This window comes from Dendrobium catenatum, unplaced genomic scaffold (genome assembly GCF_001605985.2).
Source record: "Dendrobium catenatum unplaced genomic scaffold, ASM160598v2 fragScaff_scaffold_665, whole genome shotgun sequence".
NCBI lineage: Eukaryota > Viridiplantae > Streptophyta > Magnoliopsida > Asparagales > Orchidaceae > Dendrobium > Dendrobium catenatum.
The window spans coordinates 4636493-4660813 of record NW_021319127.1 but is presented as its reverse complement, the minus strand read 5'-3'; the positions used below and the strand labels follow the sequence as shown (position 1 = coordinate 4660813).

At 36.3% G+C, this 24321-nt stretch overlaps 1 protein-coding gene across 5 annotated transcripts in view; it reads right to left on the bottom strand.

Moving 5' to 3' along the window:
• LOC110092794 overlaps positions 1-24321 on the bottom strand; it is a 33497-nt gene that overhangs the window by 7534 nt on the left and 1642 nt on the right. For all 5 annotated transcript variants that reach the window (XR_003701073.1, XM_028695688.1, XM_028695687.1 and 2 more), the window contains exons 3-7: positions 19316-20256; positions 13417-15154; positions 13021-13339; positions 12718-12848; positions 4759-5609 (exon numbers count right to left, since the gene is read on the bottom strand). Coding sequence is in view for 4 of the 5 variants with exons in the window: in XM_028695688.1 (XP_028551521.1) it covers positions 4759-5609; positions 12718-12848; positions 13021-13339; positions 13417-15154; positions 19316-20256 (3980 nt within the window). In the remaining variant the exon portion in view is untranslated. The remainder of the gene's footprint in view (positions 1-4758; positions 5610-12717; positions 12849-13020; positions 13340-13416; positions 15155-19315; positions 20257-24321) is intronic.

The window sequence follows — 24321 nt, the reverse complement described above, 5'->3', positions numbered from 1 at the left end:
CTATGAGATTACTGAACATCAAGATATAAACATTATGCCCTTTGAAGACGACTTTGATTTATAAGAATTGGTACACCTGATGCATGACTACAATGTTTTAAATGCATGAGCTAAGAATTTTGCACGATTTTGAAAAGAGCAAGAATAATTACGACTATTAGCTAATTAAACGAAAAGAGAAAACGTAAGAGCGGTCACTACGTTTAGACCAAGTTACGTGATAAGCGCTTAAATTATCAAACAACTAAGAATTTCAATAGCATGCAAATTAAGTAGCTTTCAACAAAATTCCTACGCTAACAATGAGATTAAAAGCATAGAAAGCTAAACTCAATTCATACGATTACTAGGCTTGGCAGAGATAGGTGAACAAGACCTTCCTAAATCAAGTCAAACCACAAGAGAGAGTTAAAACTACGAAAATACAAGAGTAGGAAGCTTGGTAAACCTTTGTCACGGTAGGAGGTACCGGTCCTAGCCTTGCCAGATTTCACTCAGACCTTCATTGTGGAGATGGATGCGTCCGGATATGGGTTTGGTGCAGTGCTTATAAAGAATCATAGGCCCATTGTCTATTTCAGCCATGTTTTGACTGGTAGAGCCAGGCTGAAGTCAGTCTATGAGAGGGAATTAATGACGATCGTTTTGGTCATCCAAAAGTGGCGACCCTACCAACTTGGGAGACATTTCGTTGTCAGGATAGACTAACGGAGCTTGAAATACCTGCTGGAACAATGGATGGTGACAGAGGAACATCAAAGGTGGTTGTCCAAGTTGCTCGGGTACGACTTTGAGATCCAGTATAGGCTAGGAGTGGAGAAAAAAGCGGCGGATGCCTTGTCTAGATGTATGGGGGAGCTGCAGGCAGTGGAATTATCTGTTCCTCTAATGCTTGACTAGGAGGCCATCAGAGAGGAAAGTGCGAGAGATGAAGGTTTGGGAAAGATCAGGTCAGATTTACTGACAGGAGAGGGTAGCCACCCAGGGTACGCGTTGGAGGGAGACAAACTACTATATCAAGGGAGATTTGTGATGCCCCGAACCTCGATCCACATCCCAAACTTACTACAGGAGTTTCATGGAAGCGCGGTGGGGGGCCATTCAAGCGTACAGAAGACATACAGGAGGCTAGCTGCGAAATTGTACTGTAAAGGGATGCGTAAAGATATAGAGGAAATGGTGGCTAGATGTGAGATCTGTCAAAGGAATAAGTACCTGGCTATGTCACCAGGATGATTACTATAGCCGCTAACTCTACCGGGAAGAGTGTGGGAGGAGATATCTATGGACTTTATAGATGGGTTGCCACGTTCAGAGGGGTTCACAGTGATCTTGGTGGTGGTGGACAGGTTGAGCAAGTATGCATATTTCATTCCCCTCCGACACCCCTACATAGCAGTGACAGTGGCTTCAGTTTTCATCAGGGAGGTGGTCAGGTTACATGGAGTACCCGAGGCGATCATATCAGATAGAGACAAGGCATTCCTCAACCATTTTTGGAGAGAGTTGTTCATACTGCAGGGGACAATTCTGAAGAGGAGTACAACTTACCACCCATAGACGGATGGCCAGACGAAAGTAGTCAACAGGAGCTTGGAGACGTACCTGAGATGCTTTGTGTCAGAGACACCCAAGCTATGAGCTAAGTGGCTATCATGGGTGGAGTACTGGTACAACACATCTTTTCATTATGCTTCACAAATGACCCCATTCAAGGCATTGTACGAGCGGGATCCCCCACACTTGGTGCACTTTGGGAGTAGCAGTACTTCCGTTTCTTCAATAGAAGAATACTTGGAGGAGAGGGATCGAGTGTTAGATGAGTTGAAGAGGCATTTATTGAGAGCTTAGCCAATTATGAAGAAACAAGCGGATGAGCATAGGAAGGACATCCAATTTGAAGTGGGGGAGAAGGTGTTCTTGAAACTCCGACCATATAGGCAGAGGACAGTCGCCCACAGGAGGAATGAAAAGTTGTCTCCAAGGTACTATGGGTCTTATGAAGTGCTGGAGAGGAATGAGACAGTGGCATATCGACTGAAATTACCACCATCGGCGATGATACATCCGGTTTTTCATGGCTCGCAGTTGAGGAAGGTCATTGGTGACTACACAGCCAACCTCGAGCTACCTATGACGCTTACTAAGGATTTAGAGATGGTTCTGGAACCCTTAGAGCTGATGGGAGTGCGCCAGAAAGAAGATGGAACTAAGAAAGTGTTGATCGTGTGGAAGAACCTCCCTGACTACGAGGCTACGTGGGAGCCATACGAGAGGACGAAACAGCAGTTTCCGAATTTTCACCTTGAGGACAAGGTGGTTCTTTGGGAGGGCGGCAGTGTTACACCGGCTCTGGCTGAACCAGCTCAGCCTGTCATGGGGCCGGTTCAGCATGTTTATCGGAGGCAGAAGTAGCCCGCCTCCTTCCTTTTCAGCCAATTTGGTGGGCCCCATCCAGCAAAACGTTTTCAAAAGGGAAAAGGGTGGGGTGGTTTGGGCTTTGAGAGGGAAAATTAATTAGGAAACCATTCGTATTAAAGTGCATGAGGGAATTGGGGAGTTTTCATGTTTTGATTGATTGAGAATTAGGGTTTGTTGGCGTTTGGGCTCTAGACTCTCTTGTCTAGAGATTTGGGAGAGACGATCCTCCTCTCGAATTGAGGATCATTTGTATCTTTCTTTCGTGTTGATTTTGTTTTGCTTCCCTTATTGCAATCTATCGTTTTGAGGCCAATTTCACCCATATTTTACTTATTTCTTATTGTTTTTTCTCCAAATAGTGATAGGTTTGCTTGAGAACTCAAGTATTTCCTTGGGGTTACTTAAACTCGAGTATTTCCTATCAAGATGTAATCCACCATTGAATGGTACAAAGTTGCTCCTTTCTGGCTTCGACGAGAGTATCTAGAATGCGCTCCACGTATTCCTCGACGGTGTTGTCGATATTCAGATTGACGTCGAAGAAAATGGAGTGAAGGATGTGAACGAAACCTTGCTCGTCGTAAGCAAGGTCGTAATCAAGATCGGGATCGGCCATGCATCGATCTTGCGGCGTTGAAGGGTTGAAGGAGGTGGCCCTTTGCTGTCCTTGCTATTTTCCCTTTGAAAGAAAGGGGCTTCCCTAAAGAATCCAAGTAGGAGAAGGTAAGAGAAGGTGGCCAGCCAAGGGGGAGAGGTTTGGGGAATTTAGGTTCAGATTTTGGGAGATTGAAGTGAAGGGAAATTTAGTTTAAACAACTTCCTTCTAGATCCCTCGATTGAAATAATTAAGGAAGGGGAAGGGAGAGAGGGGCCGGCAGCAAGGGTGAGAGGGAGGGGTTTTAATTTAAATCCAAAAGGAGAGATTCTCCTTTGGCAAGAAATTAAACAAGTGGGGCCTAGGAGATTTCGGCCAAAGGAGGTGGATAGGAATTAGGAAAGGTTTCCAAGAGAGGGCTTCATGGGGTTAGGAAGGATTGAGGGGAGAGATTTGGGGTTTCTTAATTTGGGTTTAGGAATTAGGAAAGGTTTAATTAAATCCAAATCAAATTATAAATTCAAATAGGATTTAATTTATGAACTTTCCTAAAATAGATTTCTTAAATTAGGAAAGAATTTTCAAATTCAAATTGTTTTGAAAATTGAAATTAAGCCTTCCCAAATTAAGAGTAATCATTTATGGAATGTATTCAAGAGGGGATTTGAATTTTGGAGGGAGGAGGAAGATGGGGCCGGCGGCTTGGTGGGCTTTGTGGGGAATTTCGGTGGGGTGATGGTGGGGATTAGGTTGGCCGGGAGTTTGGGTGGTGGGATGGGTTTAGCCGGCGGGTGGTGGTGGGGAGTTAAGTGGTCGGCGGAGAAGGGTTTGGGGAAGGCCTTGGTCGGCGGCTAGGAGATAAAGAAAGGAGGAGAAAGAGATAATAAAGAAGAACCACGAACCCGGCTGTCTCCAAGGTTGGTGGGTGATCCGATTTCACTCTCCTAGGGATTTCTCTCTCAAGCACTCTCAAGATCTCACAAAGAAATCAAGCAAGGGAAATTTTTTATCATTCATTCATTCATTAACAAGAAAAGTGAACAAGAGGGCTATATATAGCCTCATACAAATGACTCAGGAAAATAAAAAGATGAGGATGCCTCTGGGCTTACATACGACCTCCCTTAAGTAAGGGGTAAAAGCGGAACACTAATAAAGCAAATACAATATAAAATGAAAATAAAGAAAATACATAATACTACTCAAAAAAACATCGACTCAATCGTGGCCATAGATCGACGGCCACGTCTCTGATAAACTTTCCAAGCTCCAATGTCCCCATCAACACCACTCTTAGTACGAGAAACCATTAGAGCATGAAGAAAGATCATCAATTGTGTGTGCTAGGGTGGTTTTGCCATAAATTAGCCCCTAATACCGAAGGACATGAAAAATTACACAGGAAAAGCAAAAATTCATAATGAAACATTGATAAGTCTATCATTCATAAAATATGCCTGAAGGTGAAGACGAAAGGCATGGAAGACTTAAAAAAGGTAGCAGAAAAATAATTCAGATCGAATGCAAGAATACTCAGTTCCACATCAGATTTTTTTTTTTTTTTTTTTTTGAACTTCTCTTTAGTGCTCCGACAAAGCAAACCATTTGCTATTACTAAAAGTCTCAATTTTGACAGAACTAAATATATATTTCGTTCCTTTTCCCATAAAATAAAGGACCCAAATAAAGCAGAAAAATAATGCAAAAGAAACTCTTAAATCCTCTCAGGGTAATGTGCTTACCATGTAGTGACCCACCAATTCGACCAATGAAATAATATCTATGAAGTCACAAAAAACTGCCTCAGAACGTCTATCTGGCTGATTGCCAGCAAGCTCTCTGTACCTAAAGATAGCACAAGAAGCATCGCACTGGACATCAAATTTGCTTTTAGCATCACTTGAATCTTTATCCTCTGTATCTCTTGTAGGAGCTGATCCGTTTAAAGAAACAAAATACTTAATTGTATTTGAGTGGTCGTCACCAGAGAAGCTATAATCTTCTAAAGCATCCAACTGAAAGCTTAAAAGTTTCTCCATGCATATAGCATCCACGGCAAATGGGCATTGCTTGCATGGTGCAAATTCTACAACCATCCTGGATGTTGAATTAAGACAGCAAGGCGGTGGATATGAAACCAATTTAAGCCTTCCCTCAAGAAGCAAAACCACAGATTTTATAGTGGTCACAAGAAAACTGTAGTTATCCAGGTTGAAAAACCTCTTCCCAAAAATATTAGCAAAAACATGAAGAGCTAGCAAAACCCAAGTGATGTCGTTGTGAAACGTCTGCAGTAGCTTATGAGAAAAAACTAGTAGGACGCCAATATCATCAGCTGCAACACAAATAGACGCTAATACAGTACAGCCAGCAATAAATTGACTAATTGTAACATCTTGAGAGAGCACGCAGTTATTTCCCACATCCAGGTGAAATTTACAGTCCGGAAAGGCAGGAAAGCTTGATGAGTGCTGCTTTACATCACCAATTACTAGAACTTCCCTTGCAATAAGAAAACTCTCCATGAGACAGAAAAGGATATCTAAGTGAAACGTTTGATCCAAAACATATTTCGTCTTTCCAGAAGAAACAGCTGCAGGAGAACACAATAATTATACTATTTAAAATTCAATATGACGTTCATACTAATCCAGCAAAAATTAGATATAAGAAGCACTTTGAACACGTATAAAAAGTATTTTCAAAATATACTGCGGTAAACGTCAAACCAAAGATTAAACCCTAATAACTATATGTTCAGCTCAGTACTCTTTAACGATGACATCCTCTGCCTTGATTAATACCACACTGACATTGTAGCACGTTATGCAACTAATATGATAGGAGGGGGCGGCCAGCCCAACCATCCGGTCTAGCATGGACCGAACCAGCCATCTGGCTAGGCAAAACCTGGAGCAAAAAATAGGGAAAATTTGTTTGTGGGGCCGAGCAAAGCTGTGATTCATTATGTTATGAGAAGGAATAGGGAGGAAATTATTTAGATTTCCAATTTGAATTTAAAAAAGAAAGGGAATATTATTTAGGGATGTTTCCTAAAATATGTTTGATTATTTAGGAAGATTTCCTAAATCATGTTTAATTATTTAGGAAGGTTTCTTAAATCATGTTTAATTGTTTAAGAAAATTTCCTGAGTTACGTTTAATTGTTTAGGAAAGTTTTATTTATGACTTTGTGTTCTAGGGCTATTTAAGGCGGGGTTTTCTAGGGTTAAGGGTATGCTATTGCTGAGTTTTGTGTTTTGTTGTAGTTCTTTTCTTTGAGGGCTTCCTAGTGGTGTCTAGATTGTTTGGGAGAGCTGATCTACCTCTCTAATCATAGATCACTTGTATCTTGTCTTTTCATTCATATATAATTCAATAAAAAGTGTTATAGAGTGTTCTTCTGCATCGTTTACTAGTTACCAATTTCTATTTTGCTGAAATTGAATATTCAACCAAGGTTTTCTTCAATTTCTGCATCAACTTCATATAAAATTGGTATCAGAGCGAGATTTTGGAGAAATGACAACAAAGAAGGTGAATGTACTGGAAGGAAAAGTGGAGCAAATCAAATCCCGAATGGAGGAAAAGTTCTCAACCATAGAAGAAAGGTTTACAACCATGGAGAGCCGATTGAGAGGGATGGAGGAAAGGAAAAGGACGCTCTTTGAGATGCAATCCAAAACTCTACGGGCGGTTCAGATTACTAACCCTAACCAAGATTTGACCGAGATTCCCTTGGCCAAATCTAAGGGAAAAGAGATCGGACGGGAGAAGTTCGGCGATGAGAGTTTCTTTCACCAAGAGCCACCTTTTAGGGCTAAACCAATATTGGAGGCATTCGAGGGTAAGGGGAGTGAACGACCGTAGGAGGGGGACGAGCCGAGCAATTTGGATAAGGTCATGGGAGGTGGATGGGAAAAAAGGTGGTATTCCCACCCGCAATACATAGGGAAACATGGAGGTATCACGACAACTGCTACACAGGAGGAGGAAGAAGCTATTTGGGTAGTGGTGATCCTAGGGTGAGGAAGTTGAAGGTGTGAATGATTGAGGACAAGGTTAAGGTAGAAGAACGACCGAAAATTTAAGATGCTCACGCAGTTTTAGTTGTTCCATACTTCATCTTCTGCAAGGATGGAAAAAATTATGATACACTATAGGGTGCAAATCAAGCAGCTTTGGCTAATAAAGTTGCAAAAATTGCTGAAACAACTGATAATGTTGAATCAGCTGCACCTGCAAGCCTTGGGATGGCTGCAGATCCCAAAGTTCTTGAAATGATTAAAGATTTGACCAAGCAAAATGGCTCTTCGAAGACTGAAACAAAAAATTCTACACCGGCTGAAAATTTGACCAAATGATTATAGCAGCTTGTTAATTCTCATCATGTTTTACTGTTTATGAAAGCAAATCCAGAGCAACCCAAGTGCAAGTTTAGCCGTAGGGTGGTTGAAATTTTCAAGAATGAAGATGTCGAATTTGGAATTTTTGATATACTATTATATGACGATGTCCGTGAAGCCATGAAGAAGTTCTCCAACTGGCCAACCTTTCCACAACTCTATTGCAAGGGTGAACTTCTTGGTGGTTATGCTAAGCATGAAAGTGGAGAATTGGAGGTGTTCCGAGATCATGGAATCCTTCTTATTTCAAAGTAGAATTTACCATATTCTGGAGCTCAGGGATCTGGAAACGGCGGAACAATTGGCTCCACAACTCTTAGTACTACTGTAGCTTCTCGACTGGGAAATTCAACTCCTGATGTATTGTTCATGAAAGGAAAACCTAAATAGCCCAAATGTGGTTTTAGCAACAAGGTTGTTGAGCTCCTAAAGCAAGAGAAGATCGAGTTTCAGATCTTCGAGTTTGAAAGCTTCCATGTGCTTTCCAATGAGAAAGTACAGCAGGGTCTAAAAACTTTTTTATATTAGTCTAGCTTTCCCCAACTTTACATAAAAGGCGAGTTAATTGGAGGATCTGATATAGTTCTTGAGATGCATAAGAGTGGAAAATTAAAGAAAGTTCTTGCAGAGAAGGATATTGCACGTCAAAGAATGTCTCCATCTTCAGTTACAATAGCCTTAAATTTCTTGTTAACATTGGCACAAACAAAAGGTGGTGCTGAGATGCTTCATGTCTAATTATAAATTAGGACACAATTTATGTTAAGCAAATCAGCTTAGGTCAAAATGAAACCAAATAATTTTCTAAACTTATCTTAAGCTTATTCAAGCTTATCTTTGTAACCAACCAAATGGCTTAACCTCCATTAAAGACTTAGCATAGCTTAATTAGCTTTAAGCCCCAAGCAAACAAGCCCTTAGACTAAAAAACTTTTGCGTCTTTGTTAATCCTGACTTTATCATGCATTTCGTAATCCATAGTGAATTAAATAAATGTTAGACCATTCCATACAGGGCCGGCTCACGCTAACAGAGGCGGAACTCTCCGCCTCCTGTACGCACCGCTCAACCGCTAGTTACAAAAGAGTTGTTTAGGAAGGTTTTTTTAGAAAATTAGGAGGGAAATTTGAATGTAGGGATTGTTTAGAGATTTCCTTTTAAATTGTATGCAATAACTAGCTTGTTTTCCTAGGATTAGGGCATCTTGAATTTGGCTGAATTTGAGATCTCTTAGGTTTAGGTTTTTGGGCTCTAACAGCATCTAGAGATTTGGGAGATGAGATAGATCCCCCTCTCGAATAGAGCATCAATTGTATCTTGGTATTTTCTTTCTGTTTTATTTGATTTCTTGCAATAAAATTAATATTTTTGTTGTTTTCCATTGGAGTTGTAGATTGTTTTTGCTATTTTTACATAGGTTTTACTTGAAATCTTCAAGTACTTCCTAACAAATTGGTATCAAAACAGAATTTGAGACCGTTTGTGGAAAAAATTATTTTCGAAAAATTAAGCGGCTATTTTTTGCCAGAAGAAGGGATTCTTGCTGTTTTTTGAATCAATATCCAAATTTTTTGAACTTAAAAAATCAAGAGTATTGATGGAGGCCAATAAGGTAGATGCATTCGAGGAACGCCTTGAAGCGGAGATGAGCCAAATGAAAGCAACAGTGAAAGAAAGAATTTCATCCGTGGAAGATACAATTTTCGATCTTCATGAGATGGTAAAGAAGATATTAGAGAATCAAGTTCAAACTGTGGCAGCGGAGACAAAGGGAAGGGCGGGAAGACAGGTAGAAGTATTGGAAGAGGAAATCGGACAAATGAAATCTGAAATTTCATATCTCCAAACTTAAGTTTCAGATTTAAAGAAAAATATTTCAGTCACTCAAGATAAGTTCGTTTCAAAATTTTCCATCCTGGAGGAGATGTTGAAGAAAGCGCTTGAGGTTCAAACCAAAAAATGCCGTCGAAGGTTAGGGAAGTCACCAACAGCCAGGGAAGTGGGGAAAATCCTAAGCCAATCAGACAAATGGAAGCTGAGAAGATGGAGATTTCAGAAGGAACAAAAAAAAAAGCTTCTCCTAGGGCTTATTCCTAGGGAGGAGCCGGGTAGAGGGTATGTGGGGAGGCGTGAGGGGGTTGGACACGAGTGGAAGGGTGTTGAATTTAAAAGGGAAAGTGAAAATTTTGACCAGAGGAGGGTTGAATTGGAAAGAGGAGTTTGTGATGATCCAAGGGGTGCTGAATTTGAAAGGAGGTGGGAATTTGATGAAATGCTTCGGTATGAACGTTAAAGGAATGATTGCGACACTTGGGGGGAACCACCACATTGTGAAATGGAAAATAATGGAGGGAACAGAGGAAACAAAGGTGATTCGAGGGCGAGGAAATTGAAGATGCCAATCTTTGAGGGGAGGATGCGCACGGGTGGATCTATAAAGTTGAAAGATTTTTTCGTCGTCCATGGGTTGACAGAGGATGAGAGACTGACGGCAGCGGGCCTATGTTTGGAAGGGAAGGCTTTGGCTTGGTACCAATGGATGGACATGCGACGACTTATATGGAGTTGGAGGGAGTTCAAAGATTGTTTGGTAGAACATTTCCGAACAGGCAGGGGAGGAGACTTCTACGAGCAGTTCTTCGACTTGCGCAGGATGGTTCAGTGATAGAGTACTGGGAGAGGCACGAGTACCTTGCTAGCCGTATGGACCGCCTTTCTGAGATAGTGCTAGAGGGGAACTTCATGAAGGAATTGACACCAGAGATCCGGGCAGCAGTTAGATTAATGAGGCCTCGTGACTTGGGAGAGGCTATGGAGCTAGCTCAATTGGTAGAGGATCAGAGGCACCTCGAGAGAGAGATAGGAGGCAACAGCTCAGGAGGCCCGTACAGGATGACCACCACCTTATTGAAATCCAATGAGCCAACACCAAATACTCTTCGAGGGACTTCAAAGGAAAAGACTGCAAGAGGAAGACCTGGGGACAACTTCAAGAAGCTCACAGAGACGGAATTACAGGAGAAGAGGGCGAAGGGGCTCTGTTTCAGTTGTGTCAAGAGGTATACACTGGGCACAGGTGTAAGGACCGAACTCTTCAGGTTCTAACCATTTGTGATGAGGAAATGGAGGAGGGTGTCGTCTTTCCACGTTGCGGACAATGTGGGTCTTTGGGAGGGGAGTATTGTTAGACCGGTCCTGCAAGTCCATACAGGACCGGCTCACGCAAGCCGCCTATACGCACCACTCAAGCCGCCAATTACGAAAGAGTTGTTTAGGAAGGTTTTTTTTTAGAGAATTAGGAGGGAAATTTGAATGTATGGACTGTTTAGAGATTTCCTTTTGAATTGTATGCATTAAATAGCTTGTTTTACTAGGATTAGGGCATCTTGAATTTGGCTGAATTTGAGATATCTTAGATTTAAATTTTTTGGCTCTAACAGCATCTAGAGATTTGGGAGAAAGATACCTCCTCTCGTACATAGTATCAATTTTATCTTGGTATTTTCTTTCCGTTATATTTAATTTATTGCAATAAAATTATTGTTTTTGCTGGAGTTGTGGACTGTTTTTGTTATTTTTATCAATAGTGTTAGCTTTTACTTGAAATCTTCAAATACTTCCTAACAATAAACCACAATATTCACAACATCTGCCTAGAAAACCTTGAGAAGTTTAACATGCAACCACATACTTCTTACTCTTTCATTTAGTCTTGTTAATGCACTCACCAATACAAAATCCTCTAAGCTCATTTTTGTAGTATCCCCTGTATGATATGATTGCAAGTACTTCATCCTCACAACGGACTCATTCTTTATATGAGATTGTCCATATGTTGTAGCAAGAAAACATGATAGATTTATTTTTCAAAAAAATAAATACATACATAGAGCTAATGCAGTATAGTGAGCCTCCAAAAGATGTCACTGGAGTTGGTTCCAAAAAATAGAAAAATCCAAAGCTCCAATTTATCATTATTCATTATTAGGTTCCCTTTCAGCCAATGTTAAATTAGCCAATATTCTCTGCGGTGATCTCTATTGATACCTTCATTCAAGGATCACATTATGTCTTCTCTTACATGAATCTCATTGCCACATAATTGACTCTCTATATTTGGTTCGTGCCAATATCTCCTTCATGAATCGGTGGTGCTCCACTTAGAACACTCAAAACATCTAATTGACAAAATATTCAAATTATTTATTATAATTATTATTGTTTCATTATTGAGCATAACCTTATTTACTCTAGTTTTTCTTTATTGTATCTCTTTTCTTGACTATATGCAAGGGCTTATATGCTTATACTAGGATTTATAGTCTAGTAAATTTGTAGTCCTTTTTCAATTATTCTTCATCTAACAATGGAAAACTTTTGACAATCAGAATTAAAAAGCAAATAGTTCTTGATATATCTAGTTCTTAAGAAAGGGCCATGGCTCACTTTGCCTTTGAAGTGACAAGTAAAAACTCTTCTTAGGGAGTTTGTCTAGTATATTATACCATTTTATATTAGGAAATTTGATAATCAAGACACTATTCATATTATTAGCAATCCAACCTCAACGAAACAAATTAAACATATCAAATTTAATTACCACTTTCTCGGGGATGTGTTCTATCAAAGAAGATCATCACTCATCATATTGCCAATCAAGAACAATAGTATATCTTTGTCAAAGCTTAATCCCGTAGGACCTCTCCATTTTCAAATAAATGTCACAAGTTGGATGTAATTGATACATATGCCAAAGCTTAAGGGGAAGTATTAGCATAAAAAATATCAAGTTAGAAAAGTAATCTATATTTAATGAGTAGTGTAAATTTATTTGGTAGTTCCTTCAAAAATTGTATTTGTTCTTTATAAGAAAGTTCTGCTAACATCCACTAAACTATGCCGCCCCTCAATATACACGTGTCTTTATTTTTACGGTTATAAAAACAGCTTCATCCTTATTTTGAACTATTTTTATTAATACAATCAGCATCAATCCAATATGTTGTATTATAGGTATCTTCATGTGATCTAGTACAAAAGATAAGGCTGAGGATGTAATTTTTTAGTGGGATAAAATAAGTAGAAAAGTTTGCACCAATTATCCACATAATTAGTCATACAAACATAAACATGAAGATAAGCAAGATTAAATTTCAATTTTTTAGAAGTAAGAAGTTCTGCTCGACATGTAAACGTTAGGAAGAGGAATCAATAAATTGTAGCATTCAGTTTCAAGCTATTGTTTATATTCAGCAAGTTTCATTATCACATTTGAAATTACAAGCTTTCGCATACCTCTGACTATCTCCATGGAAAATGATTCCAAGAACTGGAAAGAATCTTCATCCACGATGTGCTTGCAATGATCTGACATCCTCTCAGATAAATTGGCAAGCAAAAGTGAAAAGAAAACTGCAACCTTCTCCCTGAAGGAAAAAAAATAAAACAATTAGGTCAGACAGAGGCTAGCTTTATCATCGTAAGTTATACCAATGTGAGAAGTAAATACAAAGAAGGCCAAAGCATTATTATCAACTAAGAAAAAAATATTGTTTAACCAAAAATGCCCACAACAATAAGTGTCCAGAGATAACATACTCTGATTGGAGATCTTCTAATTGCAATCCATCAAGGACTTCTACAATCAGTAAGTCTGTCTTGGAAACCATTAAGTTTTGGGGTGTAACAGAATTGAAAGAAGAAATAATTCTAGACATGCTGTCCGTATTCCTAGCACTTGAAAATGAAGTAAAGGAACGGATAATTCTTCCAGGATAATTTTCATCTTTAGAGGGAGATTTTACTTTTGAATCAGGATATGAAGATGAGATGTTGGGGACTGTTGACATCAAACCGGACTCCAATTTCTGTTGGATATTATGTTCCGTGCCTTCTTCTGCACTGGTAAGGCTGTTTCCTGCAGTTTTATCAAGAGATAAGCATTGCAAAAGATCAATAACTATGATCAAAGAAATTTGCAGCATAACTTCTTACCTTTAGTTAATTTATCTGTATCAGAGGGAAGTGTTCGATTTAATCCCTGAACAAAAACAGGGTCAATTACTGTTTTAACTTCTGATTGATTTTTAATAAAATCTGAATTCATTTGCTGACAACCTCTAAGTTCTTTACTTAATTTAACCACGCATGAAGATAAATGGCTAGTCGAATCAGAATTATCTATTGCACTACTTCCAGAGTGGCCACACTCATGAAATAGTTGGGAATGTGATGGCTCTGAAAATATACCAATTTCATCAGGTGATGGTTGTGATTTCTCATACCCCCTTGAGAAGGTATCGTTAATAACTATCGAAACAGGAACCACTTCAAGCTCAATCTTTTTATGTTCTGCTGGAAAGTGCTTTAAACCATGATATTTCTGATCCGACCTTGTTTTAGGTTCCCTGGGATCATAACCATGCTCAAAAATAATTGACTCACTATTATCAGCTAGACAAGTATCCCGTGTGATATCATGGAAAACATCATGTTGCGTAGTGTTGTTGTTTGACAATTCTTTCTTGGTAACAATTTTCGATTTTGAATTGATGGAAGCATTCTCCAAATCCATGATATTGAACGAACAAGGAGGCACTGGGTTATCCCTTACCATCACAGCATAAGAGATATCTTCTCCATCAAGTTGGAAGTTTGGAATCACGATTTCCGGCAAAGTTGGGGAAAGAGGCACCTCCAAAGCATTCATGAACCTAACCTCATCAGAATAATTGTCCAGCTCAAGCAGTTTCAAACATCCCCCACTTATCATGTTCTCAAAACTCCTTAAAGAAGATTTTTTGTTGCTAAGAGAAGTCACTCCTAGGTCAATGCTAGAAGAAACTGGTCCAGCTGCCTGAACGCAACAAGGTTCCAAACTATATTTGGACATAGATTTACCAGCATTCTTCCTATCACCGCGTTTGACGGCTGATTTTTCAGTTTGATGAGAGGTAGAGGCTATCTTCTTGATGTGATCATAATTATTTTTACAGGGGTCACTTTGACCTTCCTTCTGGGAAAATTTTTCATTATCAATATCGAATGCTGCAGGAATCTGGGAGCAATTTGCCAATGAAACCTGCTTTAAATTTCTCATTCGATCATTCACAGTTGTCACTTTATCTCTATTTACCTGATGCAATTTATCTTCAGTACGTAAAGATTTGGTGCAAATTTCAATCTTTCTCTTCTTTGAACTATTGGCACTCACTTGAGCAACAGCCTTATATGTAGATGAATTAGAGCATGGTTTCTCCACTTCATTCAGAGCAGTGCTTCCAACAGTATCTTTTGCACCAACCTGACAACCTTTGAGCATTCCAATTTGGGCAGCTTCACTGGGAAATTTCTCAATGGATAGATCGTGCTTTGCTTTCTCTGCTAATTTGGTTGTAGAGATCTCAACAACAGAATCTCTTCCCTGTGAGCCCATTAACTTTCTATCAGAAAAATGTATGCTAGTAGAACATACTGCAGAACTTTGTGACTTTTTTCTGAGAGAACCTCCAACCGGAGACTCCAACTCAGAATTTATACCTGTTTTTGGCTTGCTACAGCATCCTCTCGATACAGGAAGACCCATGCATTCGCCTAATGGCATAGCATAGGTGAATGGATCCCCATACTGAATTTCTGATGCTCCAAATTCAGCATGTGAATCAAAATCATCTTTCATTGAGCATAGTAAGTCATTCAGTTTAAAGCATGTCAAATCTGGATAATTCAAAGTCTGGATAACAAGCTTGTTAGCACTTCAACCAAATACTTAGCATAACATAATATTTAAACATTTCAAGAAAGCACTGAAACGAACATTGCCAAATAACATTGAAATATGTGTAATGAATACAAACAGAATGCCAGAATACCAACGGGAGCCTAAAATTTCATAAAATTCAACAACAGACTCTAGCAATCAGAAGTATCATATAGCCTGACATGGACACATAATATATATATATATATATATATATATATATATATATATATATCAGGTTTAAATTTCTTAGACTAATTTGTTATTTAAAAAAAATTTAAGAAAGTTTAGATTTGAAAACCCACCTCTTCCATCAATATATGCACGTGGTTACCGTGGGTGCTTAAGGATGTTTTGTTGTGCCTATGCAAGAATTGCTTTGGAATTGGTCGTCCTAGGCATGCATTGGTTTAGATGGTTTGCAGTCGGCTGGAGTTTCCATTTAGGATTACCTTGTTGAATGTAAATGACAGATGAAAAGATCGTCAAAGAGGGAAAACAGAGTTTTAAAGAAGAGAAAGGATAATAAGGAGAATGATGATAGGAAGGAAAAGAAAAAAGAATTTTTTTAAATAATAGAATATCAAAATTTGCACCAATTCCACGGGCATGGGAAGTTACCATTCTAAGGAACTTTTAAAAAGGGTATTTTTTTTGCATTGATTTAATAATATTTCTTTACTGTCTCACTTGAGTTATTTTCTTTTTTATTTGTCTTAAGAGATTTGGAGCTTTTCTTCATATTAAGATTACGTGGACTTGAGTTTGGGGTAGAAATTTTCTTCTGCCTCTCTTATTTGTACCCTTGGGAAACTTCATCTTCTCTCCTTTCTAGTGGACATCAATTTATTTTAGCCGAACCATGTAAACATAGGGGTTTTCATGTGGTAATTGATCCTTTTGGTATCACTTTGTGCATTAATCGTATTAGCATTTAGCTCCCACATAAAAGGTAGATGTTTTTTCTAACAATAACTTACTCCTTAAACTTATAGAATCACTTAGTTGTCCAATATAATTTTGCTCAAGATGAGTTTCTAAGCTACGAATTAGCAAGCCTATAAAGTTCATCAATAACTCCACCACCATCATCATCAACATTAGCTTTTATAAAACTAGTTTCGGTTGGCTTTATGAATCCTCTTTTTTTTATTCCTTTCAAGCATATACTTCTTCCACCTTTTGAACAACTTATACCAATGTTATCTTAAACTTAATGCTTTTCCTTCTTAATTCCTCATCACTAATTTATTTAGTAGCCAATGGATTTGTTTTCTATCATTTTCTATATGACCAAATCACGTACATAATTTTTTAATTATCCTACATAGAGTCCACTCCAAACATCTTTTTAAGGGCTATTTGGTTGAATTATTTTAGGTTGTAAAATTTTGGTGTTTGGTTGGAATACAAAATGAGGCAAAGTAAAGTACATCAAATGTAAAGTGAAGCTATTCATTTTGAGTGTAAAGCAAACTCTTCCGATTTTGATTGAAAACCGTCTACACCACAAGCTTGCTTGACCGCCATCCGCCGCTAGACACCGCCAGTCATCGCCATCCGTCATCGGCCACCAGCCGTCACCATTTAGGATTTTACTGCATTCATTACTTCTAACCAAACAAAAAAAACCATTCACCTACATTCATCCAAACAACTCCAAAGTATTCTTTTTACACTGCATTTTCTTTTAAACTACATTCCTTTTTTAGTCAAAATAATCCAACCAAACAACCCCTTAACACAATCATTCTTTGACTAATCATTCATAGTTTTTCCAAACATCTATTTTAACCTTCTCATTTATATCACACTCCACTTAGCTATCAAAGATTTTATTCCTGCCCAAAACTATAATTCATACAACATACTAGGCACAATTACAATTTTATCAAATTTATCTTTATGCCTTCTTCCACTCTTGAAGCACTTCTCCATTTTAGCCATCTCGCCTAAATTTTAGAAGTCATATCCTCAATCTTCTACATAATAGATCCAAGATATTAAAAATTAATCGCATTTAGATATTATTTTATCTTCTAATAATATTGATTGATAATTATTAATTTCACACTCACTAAAGTAGCATAACCTAAAATAGCCTTTGTTCAAAAAATTTCAAGCAGTTTATCTTTAAAAGCATTTTATCAACTATTTTAACTTTTTAATTATTTCAATAAATGTAACATCATAAACAAGTCAACTAAAAAAATCATACAACAAGATGCCTTGCTTTAAACGCATAAAAATCTTCAAAACAAATATCTACACTACTATTTAAAAAATGGCATGAGATTCCACCATAATTTATGATCCTAATCATTTAGTTCAAAAAAATATACTCAACCATTGCTTCTACCAACATTATATTCTAATATTTGAATTCTATGGGTTCCACACAATTCAAAAAGTTATAGTTCAAAACAGAGAGTTCATTATACAAAAAATCAAGTGAATAGAGTTATTCAAGATTTTGAATGGTTACTTTTGGATACTTTTATCATCAATTCACATTTAGAATTGTACCATATCAAGAAATCTCTATGGATCCAATACATGCCCATGGAATCATTTTGAAATGAAAAGCCAAGCGAAATGAGCTTTAAAACTCCAGCTACTATTTTTATTTCCAAGTTTAAATTTGTTTAGTTATATATTTCTCCTAATTTCTATCACATTTTGCTTGTATTCTTTTTATTTTTTATTATTTTCCAACCAAAAGCAAATGATTTTTACCCTCCAAATACACTTTAAGAAAACAAACAGTTAAGAGAGCATTAAGACTTTAAAACCTAAACCTACTACCGAATCACTATTACTTAAATTAATTAATAAACTAGAATTTAAGGTTATATATTAACTTTCTAATTACGGAAGTTAATGAATTTATAGGAAGTAATACTTCATATATGCATCTAAATCATAATAAAATTTATTTTATAATATCAACCAAATTAACTATTAATATGATATATAACTCATAATAAAATCACAAGTAATTTCATATACTGCTGTCATTTCTAATCATTTTAGTATTCAAAAGCATGTAACACATTTTTAAATATTTAAATTTTATTTACTTTATACTAAATTCAAAATTAGTTAAAAATTATAATTGAAACATTAAGTGAAACCAATGACTGAAACAAAAAAAAATTATAAAATTATCAAAATTTAAAAGGCTACAAAACTTCATCTAATCTTCTGAATAACATCTAATTTTTTATTATAAAATTTAGAAAGAGAATAGTAGCATATTTAGCCTATTCCAAGGAATAATTGTTATCAAACTACAAGACACTTAATTGTAATTTTATTGTGGCTCAAGCATCTCTAGCTGACATATCATGGTTCGTCGCTTACAGCTGTGTTCAGATAAGAATGGTTTTAAGCACGAAGGACAAAACATTTCTTTCATATTTCATACAGCAGCCTCCTTCTGTGCGTTTCAAAACTTGACTTCTCAATAGTAATCTTAACCAAGCCCATAATTCGCATCCTCTTCAAGAAGCATAATTCGCTACTCCTTCCTATATTATGAGGTTATAATAACTCAAACAAATTATCTCCATTTTGCCATTTCATTATATTGATTAAATGAAATTATCCATGCAATCAATCAGGGCTGAACAATAAGAGTTTTCCAACCAAAAGTTCATGCTACCAGCCTTTCTTTGAACTCATTGACATGCTCCATGCATTATATACAACATTTTTACAAGACCAACTGGAGTTAAAAATTTTGCAGGACCATGATTTCAAGGTTGCAACTACCTGAATTCTTACATGTAAAAGTTATTTCTTACGAGAGAAACGTAAGGCACTAGTGTAATAATAAATCCAAAACATGTAGAGACACAAACAGCTAAGGGAGCAGTAAGAAAACAAGCCGGGCAAGTGTTCATTTTTCATGAAAAGCCACAGTAGAAGTTAGAAAACAGAAATTAAAGGGTAAAAAAGACGATGGAATTTCAGATTCTACAAATCTGGTTATATGCATGTATAAGATCAAAGACAAAAAAGAAAAAAAAAATCCAAATCAACGAAAAATAAATCAAGTAAATAAGAACCTTTCAGGAAAAAAATCAGATTATGCTTGAACAGAGCACAATCAGAGTTGAGGAATAAACAAACCTTTTGGACATCATCAGTAATTCCCACATTATGAGAAACGAGACCATCAAGCATGTTAAGACGATAAAGAATCTGCATGATATTCTGCTTTAAGAGGTGAACTTCTCGTACTACAACTCTTTTTTCATATTTTTCTTGCTTAGCTACTCTTTCAGCATGCTTCACCCGCTTTCTTTCTAACTTAAGCTGCTTCTTTAAAAGCTTCAGTTCAGCAGCTGTCAGACCTTTACAGACACTACTTTCTCTGTCCCCAAAATTACATACAACAGACAAATCCTCCAACTTTTTCTGAATTTGTTTTCTCTTCCTCCTTTCTTCCTCCAACATCTGGCATGAATCATTTGCCTGCTTTTTTAGATCAAGAACCCTTTTCCTCTCTTCTTCAATCAGCATCTTTTGTTTTTTAGCCTTTTTCCTTTCGGAATCAGCACGCTTCTTTTCTCCATGTGCTTTCAGCTTCTCAACTTCAATCTGTTTTCTTGCATCATAACTTTTCGCTATCTCTGCACTCAATTTTTCTCTCAATTCATTAGCTTCAACTTTCAACTTTTCCAAACATAGTCTTAAATCTTCTGATTTCTTCTTCTCAGCCTCCAAAAGGCATTTATGTTCATCTGCCTTCTTTTTCTCATCTTTCAAAAGCTTCCAAGCTTCTGTTGCTTTCTTTTTCTCTGACTCAGTTTTTCTACCCTCAGAATCAGCTTTCCTTCTTTCCTTCTCAAGAAGCTCTTTAAGACTTTTTACTTCTTCCTGACCTGCTGAAATACGTGCTTTAAGCATCCCAAGCTCATCTTCATCATTACTCTTCAAGCTCCTAATATTCTCCAATGAAGATATCTTGACCTTCAAATCTACAATTTGTTTCTCCAGATCCTTTTTTATATTAGCCTCTTTACTTTCATCTTTTAGCTGCCCCCGTTGCATCTTATGATTCTCAGCCCCTGTAAAAATGAATGTTAAGAATAAGTAACAAAGTAAGCACATCTCTCATAACTACTAAGCATTTATTTGCTTCCATTGCTTAAAAATTCTCACCAAGTAAAACAAGAAACAAAATTTTTCCCAGATAAAATACTTCTAATTCTAACAGAACAACCAAATTGGTTAGCTAAAGTTAGCATGTCAATGATTTGAAAGGTGTTTTAATAAATGTATAAGTTACCTGAATAATGGTTACTTATATTTTATGTTTTGAAATTACTGGAAGTGAAAAAACGATTCTGTGAACAATACCATAAGAGCATAAGAAACATGACTATATATATATATGTATATATAATAAAACTAACACCATTTTTAAATTTGCAAATCAAATAGAAAGAGAACAAAGACAAGAATTTCCTTGAAAATAGCTTTGTACTTTACTGAGGCATGTCACTATGAAATGAGAAGAAGACAACGAACTTGTCTCTGCCTACGTCAATTTTCAATGATCTACGTTGGTTACGCTTGCTTTGCAAGTCTCAGGTAGAAAGAACAAAAAGGAAGAAAGGTACAAAAATACATTATGGAAGAAATAACCAGAAAGAGGATATTATTCCAAATTATTTCATGCGAAGTGCTTCAAAAAATAATAAACCCAACTTCATTGCAAGATAAAGTACATTTCAGAGGATTTCATAGAAATTTAATAAAAAAACTTTTGGGTTTTAAAGCCCTAAAAACATTCCAAAATGGCACAACAAAACCTTGCAAAAATTTATATTAACATGGTTACCTACATAAAATCGTTAGTACTTTTACTTACAAACAATCAGAAATGATCTCTCTTCTGTAATTTAACAAACAGATGCATGCAAGAACATATTCCCATTATTTCACTCCTTTAATTGATTACCAAATTCTTCAGCTGAATCCTATGAAACAAATAGATTTGGTGAAACCTGAAACAAAAGCTATCCAAATCCAAAGTTGAGAGATGAGACACACCAAACAACCATTAGGAAAAACACCTAACTTTTATGCAAAATCACCTACTATAAAACAAATACGAAGAACACAAAGTAATAACAAAAAAGAACAAATCTTCTCACAATTTAGCATCAAAATTTATGTAATTTTGGCAAAAATATACATCCATTGGATAGGAGATAGGACGGATCATATAAGTGTAAAAAGAAAGGGGCAAAAGAGAGCATTCAATAAAAACTCAAGTGCACCAATCTCAACAAAAAACCCAGAGATTAACACAAGGCGGATGATAAATAAATTATATTTAAATTATACCTTAAAATACTCACTTAAAAGTTCCACAAAAAGATACATCCCCCCTACGCCTCCAAAACCAAAAGCCCAAGAAAATCATCGTTGAAATCCTCCCACTACCTAACTCTCGCTATGCCGCCCAAAACAAACTTTATTTAAGTGTAGGAAGTGGTTTCATATCTAAATGAGGTGTATATTATAACTAGAAGCTATCATAAATAAACAATTTTGTAACAAATACTTAAATTTAATTTTAATCAAGAATAAAAGGATAAGATTATTGGAGATAGAAATGGTGTGGATGTGATTATAGATAAGAGTTTGAAAGATAATATTGTAAAAATTGATAGAGTTGAAAATAAAATTATAACTTTGAAGATTATTGTTAATGATAAGACTATTAATATGATAAGTGTGTATGCTCCTCAAGTAGGTTTGGATATGTGTTCAAAATTGAAATTTTATAATGAGTTAGAAGAATTAATACAAAAGATACATCTTAAAGAAAGAGTTTTTTATTTGGGGAGATTTAAATGAACATGTTGGTAGAGAGGTAGAGGATTTTAAAAGCATTTATGGTGGCTATGGGTTTGGAGCGACTAATAAAGGTGGTAAGACTATATTAGATTTTTCTCTACCTTATGATTTTGTTATTGCTAAGATCTTATTTAAGAAAAGAGATGAGCATCTCATCACTTATAATAATGGATAAAGTAAAACTCAAATTAATTACTCTTGTAAAAAAAATAGATCATTTATATTGCAGAGACTGTAAAGTTATTCCGAGTGAAAGTCTATGTACCCAACACCGCTTATTAGTTGTGGACTTTAAAATGAATTGGCATAATATGAAAAATATAGTATATCATTATTCTACGATTAGATTGTGACATTTAAATAACTCTAACAAAAATATATTTGAGAGTAAGATTAACGATCTTAAGATTTTGACAGTGCATGAGGAAGCTAATGTTACGTGAGAAATAGTAGCTTGTAATATTAAGAATGTTGCAAAGGATGTGCTTAGGATATCAAAAGGAAAAGCTTATAATAATAAAAATAGTTGATGGTGTAATCAAAATGTGCAAAAAAAGATCAAAATAAGAAGCTATGTTATAAAAATTTGTTTAGATGTAAAAATTCTGTAAATTAGGAAAGATATAAAGTTGCCCGTAATGAGTCTAAGAAATCATTCCACGATGCAAGGACCTTAGCTTTTAATGATTTATAAAATAGATTAGAAACTAAAGAGGGCGAAAGATATATGTATAAGCTAGACAAACAAAGAGATGGGAGTAATAAGGATTTAGTTCAAGTGAAGTGCATTAAGGATGAAGATCAAAAAGTACTTTTTTGAAGAGAATATTCAACAAAGATGGATGAGATATTTTGCTAATCTTTTCAATGAAGATTATGAAAATATGATTGACTTTAGTGACTTTAACACTCTAAATGAAAATAGATTTTTTTTTTTGCATATTACTAAAATTAAAGTTAGAGAGGTTTTCAAGAAAATGAAGAGTGGGAAAACTGTTGGACCTAATGATATTCCAATAGAGGTGTAGAAATGCTTAGGAGATGAAGGAATTTTTTGGCTTACTAAACTTTTTAATATAAGTTTGAAGACTAAAAAGATGTCAGATTTGTAGAGAATGAGTGTGTTGATCCCTATCTTTAAGAATAAAGATGATGCACAAGATTGTGTAAATTATATAGGAATTAAGTTGATGTGACATACTATAAAACTATGAGAGAGAGTTATGGAGCATAAGTTATGACGTGATACTAATGTTTCTCAAAATCAATTTGGATTCATGTCAGGTAGGTCTACTATGGAAGTAAAACATTTATTGAGAGGTTTGATGATGAAGTATAGAGAGAAAAAGGAAGATCTTCATATGATATTTATTGATTTAGAGAAAGCATATGATAAAGTTCCAAGAGAAGTGCTATGGAGAGTTCTAAAAAAGAAATGGATTAATAATGCTTAAATTCAATTCATTAGGGATATCAGATATGTATGTTGGAGTTGATACTTGTATTCAAACACAAGGGGGTTTGACCAAGTATTTTCCAATTTTAGCTAGATTACATCAAGGATCAGCCTTAAGCCCACATCCTTTTTATTTAGTCATGGATGTTCTTACTAGAGATTTGCAAGAGGATATTCCCTGGTGTATGCATTTTGCTGACGATATTCTTCTTGTTGAAAGACTAAAGAGGGAGTTAAAGGTAAACTTGAATTATGGAGGTCAACCTTATAGTCTAAAGGCTTTCGTTTGAGTTGATCTAAACCGAATACATAGAGTGTAATTTTAGTAGTAATAGATTTAGTGGGGGGGTTGTGAGTTTGAGCGATCAAGTCATTAATAAGAGTACACGTTTTAGATATATTAGGTTTATTGTTCAGAGTGATGGTGAAACATATGGGGATATTATTAGTAGAATTCAAGTTGGATGGATGCAGTGAAGGAATGCATCAAGCTTGTTGTGTGATAGAAAAGTATCACTCAAACTTAAGGGAAATTTCTATAAGATGGTGGTTAGACCTGCAATGTTTTATGGCGCAGAATATTGGCCATTAGAAGAGACGCATAACATTAAGTTAAGCGTTGCATAGATGAGGATGCTCAGGTGGATGAGTGGCTTTACTCTTACAGATATGATACGAAATAAGCATATACGTGAAAAGTTTGGAGTAGCTCCAATGGCAGATAAGATTAGCGAGAGTCGCCTTAGATGGTTCGGTCGCATAAAATGACAGCCTTCTGATGACCCGGTTAGGAGAATAGATGTATTAG